Source organism: Penaeus monodon, chromosome 4 (assembly GCF_015228065.2).
Source record: "Penaeus monodon isolate SGIC_2016 chromosome 4, NSTDA_Pmon_1, whole genome shotgun sequence".
NCBI lineage: Eukaryota > Metazoa > Arthropoda > Malacostraca > Decapoda > Penaeidae > Penaeus > Penaeus monodon.
Window position 1 is genome coordinate 304,765 of NC_051389.1, and position 7,500 is coordinate 312,264.

The 7,500-nt window shown below is 38.0% G+C and overlaps 1 protein-coding gene across 1 annotated transcript in view; it reads left to right on the forward strand.

Moving 5' to 3' along the window:
* The window catches only part of LOC119599331, a 136,766-nt gene that overhangs the window by 95,071 nt on the left and 34,195 nt on the right, over positions 1 to 7,500 (forward strand). The window contains exons 5-7 of the mRNA XM_037949090.1: positions 1 to 20; positions 1,660 to 1,835; positions 2,137 to 2,303. The exon at positions 1 to 20 is cut by the window's left edge and continues 614 nt beyond it. Of these exons, the coding sequence (XP_037805018.1) occupies positions 1 to 20; positions 1,660 to 1,835; positions 2,137 to 2,303 (363 nt within the window). The remainder of the gene's footprint in view (positions 21 to 1,659; positions 1,836 to 2,136; positions 2,304 to 7,500) is intronic.

Genomic DNA, 7,500 nt, shown 5'->3' on the forward strand with positions numbered 1-7,500 from the left:
CCTCCTCCGAGTGGTTTACAGTAAGAGCTTTCTGATTTCGATGACAGAGAATTTCAATTATAAGAAGAGTAACGATAATGATAGCAATAGAATCTATGATTGTAATGTCATAGTCATATAATTATAGCAATTTTAGTAGTGATACTAGTAATGTTGATAAGCATCACAATTATAATAATAATAATAATAACAGCCATGACAATGAAATTAATGATGATGATGGTAATAATAATGATAATAGTAATAATAAAAATGATAATGATAAAGATGATAACAGCAGTTATAATAATAATCATCACGATCATCATAATTACCATCATTATGACAATAATAATGATGATGATAATAATAACAACAAAGATGATAATATCAGTAATGATGATGAGGATGATAATGATACTGATAATGAATAATAACAATAATGATTATACTGACGATAATAAAAATTTTAATAATAATGATAATGAAAATAATTCTGATGATAATTATAATAATGATAGTAAAAATGATAATGACGATGATGCTGATGTTGATAATAGTTATTATCATCATTATAACTATAATTAGGATTTAAGTGATAATGGTAATGACAATAATAATAATGAACAAGAATGATAAAGATAATTACAATGATCGCGATAATACTAATGATAATTGTAATAATAATGATGATGATAACTATAATAATAATGATAATAATAACAAAAAATGATAATGATGATGATAAGAACAATTATGGTAATATTGATGATGGTTTATAATTATGATAATAATAATTATAGATAATAATGGAAATGATAATGACCATGACAATAATGTAGGTAATATCAATGATAATGATTATAATCACAATAATAATAATAATAAAACTAATGATAATAATAACAATAATAATATTTGTATTAACAGTAATAAGAATAAGAATAATAGGAATGATCATAATGATGATGAAAATGATAATAATAATAAGAATAAACATAATAACACTTGTAATAAGCATAAACAAAATAACAATAAAACTAATAACAACAGGAATAACAACATTAGCTGCAACGATGATAACAACAATTTAAGGTAAAACTAGCAAACAAAAACGTTGTTTTTCACCTGAGAAAAAAAGGTTGGTACTTTCCCTTCAATTACGAATGCAGACAAACGGGATTGTCCATGTCCATTTGGCACCATACTTTCGATTCTGTTTTCCATTCTTATCCCCACCCAATTCTGTTAAAGGATCTTCTGATACACTTCCATAATCTTAGTTTCTATGACCGTTGTCTCAAGAAGCCACATATCCCCATGCATATTTCATTATCTTCAAAAAGATAATGAAATAAGTAAATGAAGAGGTAGAATGAAAAGAAAATACATGGAGACCTCCCTTGAGTTGGTTTCTCTTATGGGCTTTACCTTATGCCTAAAATCTTGCGACTTCGTGAATTGCATGTTGCCCGTATTGATATTGGAGAGTTGTGCCGACAATAATAGTCACGCGTTGTTTCCGCTGACAGGCAATACTCATTTATATTTACTCATTTATGTCACTGAATATTGGTGGCCACAGTAGCATTATTTATCTAAAACTGGTAGGTAAGGATGATGTGGTAAACATTATTTTGAACCATAAAATAGTCTCAACACAACTCTCCGCTCTCGCAGGTGGTCTGGAGTGACCTGTTCAACCTGTTCATCAGAGCCTCAAGTATCACCCCTTGTAGAGGCTCCATCGGCGTGACTGTGTCTTATCCTGCGTGCATCGGCGAGTTCGACAAGGTGAGGGTGTTCGCTCGCGTCCGGGCCAACGTCACCTCCGCGGACCCACCCACCGTTGACAGGTGAGTGTGTTGCTTCCTTATAATAGTATTACTTGCGACGAAAATGCATTACTTATAGTGTTACCGAGCCTTTTGGTGGTCAAGAGAAACAGGGCATTTACAGATTTGACAAGGTTTTGTTGGTGCATTTACGAGTAATTCCGCGACGGTGGATTCAAACCTCACCAAATTTCAGCCAATTCCCCCTCAACAGACAATCACAAAATCATATGCATTAATCACTCCTCACCCATTTCATCCTACCATTCGTGCCTCCTTCCTCCTACGAGCTCCTCTCTATGCCCTTCCATTCCTCCTGCAGATACCTGCTGGAGCGCCGAGTTATTCCTTCCAAGTCCTCGGTGGTGTTCCCGTGCTCCGTGTTCGAAATCGAGGCCACCGACTTCTGCTTCGTGTATGTCAACACCGCCAAAAACAAGGCCGTTTCCGAAGTCCAGAGGAAGTGCATCCCGACGTACAGACCCAACGGTAGGTCGGAAATGGACATCCTAGGGACCTCGAATATGCTTTCCCTGTCTTTCCTTTTTCGTTGTATTCTTTAGTCGTGCGAAATGACGGATACCTTAGGCCTTATTTACTTCCCCGGGCCGGTCGTAACAGCAACCCTGCTAATGTTCCTACGCTGTTGCCAAAGGCTCGACTCCACCCCTATTCCTATGAATCGTGTTTAAGTTGATTTTATTTTTTAATTATATTAAATTATCAACCACTGTTTTACTGATATTAGTTTAGGAAATGGCTGTATATACAAGTTCTTCATTATCAACATTTTAAAATTACAAATAAGACGATTTAGAACTCCCGAAATCAGTTGAAAATGCGCGGGCCGTAAGCGCCTCATACTTTTTCCTTCGTCTATCGACATCGGTTTCGGACGTCACACTCCTTTAAATATTTTGAATATATCCCTTTTTATTAATTGATATTAATTACATTTAAAAGGATACATGAGTTTACGCCTTCATTTTCAATTATACGTATACAAGAAGTAAACTGATTATGAGGAACATAATATAGATTTCCGTAATATTCTTTTAATCATTCAAACATTTTCTGAATCTGTCTGAGATACTTCCCTTATTTCATTCGTCATGGAACACTTTTGGAAGCCTGAATAAGCCCAAGGATAAAGCATAAATGATATAATAAAAACAATAATGACTTTTGTTACCTGTGCATGACACTGAAATGTGTTAATCAAAAGTGTAGGCATACGAACGATAAACATGAGTTTCCCTCTTGTTAGCCATGGCATTGTTAATATTAAAGCATTTTCACTACGATAGTGTGGATTTTGAAGATAAATATTTTGTTGCTAGAGCATGATGATCTAGTGAAATGTTCACATGTTTTCCCATAATTTTGTTGCAAGAGCATGATGATCTAGTGAAATGTTCACATGTTTTCCCATAATTTTGTTGCAAGAGCATGGTGATCTAGTGAAATGTTCACATGTTTTCCCATATTGCCTAAGCATTTTTCTTAGGATCACATTATAGTCATAGATATAGATTATCTTATATTATATCACATTTCTTCTTCTTTTAACGGTAGGTTCATCTCTGAGCCGCCGTGGTCACAGCATGATACTTAATTGTAGTTTTCATGTTGTGATGCTCTTGGAGTGAGCACGTGGTAGGGTCCCCAGTTCCTTTCCACGGAGAGTGCCGGTGTTACCTTTTTCGGTAATCATTCTCTCTATTTTATCCGGGCTTGGGACTAGCACTGACTTGGGCTGGCTTGGCCACCCAGTGGCTAGGTAGGCAATTGAGGTGAAGTTCCTTGCCCAAGGGAAACAACGCGCCGGCCGGTGACTCGAACCCTCGAACTCAGATTGGCGTCGTGACAGTCTTGAGTCCGACGCTCTAACCATTCGGCCACCGCGTCCCCTATATCACATTACATATACCCAAATAGAGGCCGCGGTGGCCGAGTGGTTAGAGCATCGGTCTCAAGACTGTCACGACGGCTTTCTGAGTTCGAGGGTTCGAGTCACCGGCCGGCGCGTTGTTCCCTTGGGCAAGGAACTCCACCTCGATTGCCAACCTGGCCACTGGATGGGCAAGCCAGCCCAAGTCAGTGCTGGTCCCAAGCCCGGATTAGATAGAGAGAATAATTACCTAAAAGGTAACACCGGCACTCTCCGTGGAAAGGAACTGGGGACCCTACCACGTACTCACTCCAAGAGCATCACAACATGAAAACTACAATTAAGTATCATGCTGTGACCACGGCGGCTCAAACATGAACCTACCGTAAGAAAAAAAAAAAAAAAAAAAAACATATACCCAAAATCAAGGGAAATTGAAAAAAACGTGCACACGTACATTATAAAAATATATATACATGTATACATATACATACATATGTATATGTATATATACATATATATGTAAATATACAAATATATACATATATATATATATATATATATATATATATGTATATATACATATATGTGTGTGTATATATATATATACATATATATATATATATATATATATATATATATATATATGTGTGTGTGTGTGTGTGTGTGTGTGTGTGTGTGTGTGTGTGTGTGCGTATGTATATTGATATATGTATGTATCTTCTTCTTTTAACGGTAGGTTCATGTCTGAGCCGCCGTGGTCACAGCATGATACTTAATTGTAGTTTTCATGTTGTGATGATCTTGGAGTGAGTACGTGGTAGGGTCCCCAGTTCCTTTCCACGGAGAGTGCCGGTGTTACCTTTTTTTTTCTTAGGTAATCATTCTCTCTATTTTATCCGGGCTTGGGACCAGCACTGACTTGGGCTGGCTTGGCCACCCAGTGGCTAGGTAGGCAATCGAGGTGAAGTTCCTTGCCCAAGGGAACAACGCGCCGGCCGGTGACTTGACCCTCGAACTCAGATTGCCGTCGTGACAGTCTTGAGTCCGACGCTCTAACCATTCGGCCACCGCGGCCGAATATATATATATATATATATATATATATATATATATATATATATATATATATATATGCACACACACACACACACACACACACACACACACACACACACACACACACACACACACACACACACACACACACACACACACACGCGACCGCGCGCGCGCGCGCGCGCGTATATATATGTATATACATATATATTATATATATATATATATATATATATATATATATGTATATATGTACATATATGTGTGTGCATATATATATATATGTTCGTTGCATATATATATATATATATATATATATATATATATATATATATATATATATATATATATGTATATATGCACACAGAATTACAAATACATTTAGTCTAGCACTATATGCTCATCAGCGAGGTGCGAGTTTATATATGACTCCGCCCCCATAAATAGGGGCGGAGTCATAGGAAAGTGTAGCACGACAGTTTTTGACGGTGGAACTAAAGCCTCTTGGGAGTCTCGTTCTGTTGTAGAAATACTATGTCGTATTGGGGCTATTATCGTTATTATCATAGTTATTGTTCTTTATTGTATTGTATTTATATTGTAATGGCGATAATGATAATACTAATAATGATAGTAATAATAATAATAATAATAATAATAATAACAACAATAACAAAAATTATGATAATAATAATAATATTATGATAGTAATTTAAATGATAATGATAATAATAATAATGTAATTTAAATAATAATGATAATGATAATAATAATAATGATAGATATAATGATGACAGTAGTAATGATAGTAATTCCGGCTTTGTTATGGTATTATCATAATTATTGTTAATATTTATCATCATCATCACCATCATAATAATAATTATTTTATTGCCACCTTTTTATTAGCATGACCACCACGACTACCCTCATCATCATCAATATCACTTTTCCCATCGAAATCATCGTCATTATCATTATCACTATTAGATTGGCCCTAATAAGTGCCAAAGTCTCGGCGTACCCAATTTTGCAAACAAAACCAAGAAATAACCAAAAGCAATTAACCTCACTACCTCCGTGGTTTTCGGCTCTAGACAGCGACCATTCCAACGCCATCCCCGGGCGCCCTTAACACGGGTTTATGTTCATTGTGTTGTGGGAAGTCATATTGTTCAATTACTGTAAAGCAACGGCTATTGGAAGTTATCACCGGCTAGAAAATATTCTGCAATTGTTCGAACTGAAGAATGAGAAATGCTGAAGTAATCTCTTCGATAATAAACTTATTTTTTACCTGGTCGACCTTTTTTATACAAAATTTGGAATGAGCTTAGCATGAAATGGACGTTTAAAATGCGTGTGATGGTGCTCACAGAAGGCTTTTCTATTTACATCTAAGTTACAAATAAAAGTTAAGAGTTAACATCATTAAATGAGAAAAAACAAAGATGAAGTTTAGTCACAAAATTATCCATGATTTTTCACTTCGCTCTCGAGCTTCCCTTAAAGAGAAGAAAATTGTCACCATATCAAACACAGTTTTTATTTACTTTTTCCTCGATCTGCCGACAACCATTAGGTCGGGCGGGCGCTGGAGGGCATCTTGCCGGTAAGTCAGCCAATCCCACTCCCTGTGCTCCATTACAGATGCGGGAAACAGGCCAAGTACATATTCTGTTGTTAATTGGAAAATATGGCGGCCCTCAGGGAGACCTCCGGCGGACGACGGATCCCGCTACTGAGACGCCCTTGCCAGCCCGTCCTCTCGCCTCTCCATTTTTCCTTCGTCAGACTCTCCTTCGCTATGTATAGTATATATGTACGTACGTACATAGATACTGTAAAGACATTCATGCAAAAACACACTCAGTCCTTCACGCACTTTCTTACACGCACGTACTCACTAAGTCTTTCACACACACACACACACACAACATATTCACACACTTTGCCATGCAGTCTCAGCAGCGTCGTTGCCTGAGCAGCCAACCTCGTGCATAATTAAGGGCAGGATAACGAAGTATGCTGCTTGAAGAGGCTCAAGAGACTTAGAATTGGACGAGGCTGTGACCTGGGAAGTAGGGGAGAGGTGCAGGAGGAAGAGCGAGGAGGAGGAGAGGGTTGGAGGAGAGAAGGGGAAGAGGAGGGGAATAAGGGAGAGAAGAGGGAGGGAAATGAGCAAGAGCGAAGGAATGGGGGAGAGAAGAGATGAGGAGGGCGGAAAGAGGATGGGAATGAAGGACATCCGAGAGGGGAATGAGGGAAAGAAAGAGGGAGAGAGAAGAGGAAAATAAGGAAAAAAGGGGAGAGGAGAAGAATCGGAGAGGAGGGAGGAGAGGAGAGGTGTCGGTAAAAGGGACAAGGAACGGAGGGGAAGCAGGGGAAGAGGAGAGGGGAGAGGGAGCGACTGGTTGAGTTTCTCCTTCAGACTTGAGACGTGACGGAACAGCAATCCGGCCAAGACGGTAATTATGGCACACTCTTGCCCCTTTTTGTCTGAGTTGTGCAGCTAGGTGTTTCAGAGTTGAGGGAGTGGGTGCAAGTGTGTGTGTGTGTGTGTGTGTGTGTGTGTGTGTGTGTGTGTGTGTGTGTGTGTGTGTGTTTAAACGACCTTTCTGATGCTTAGTGACTCTCCGTTTCCTGCGTGTCTCCGTTTTTTTCCTTATCTCATGTCAGCTGCATCATAATCATCACCATCATCACTTCTGATAATGTCGCCATGTTTATCTTTTC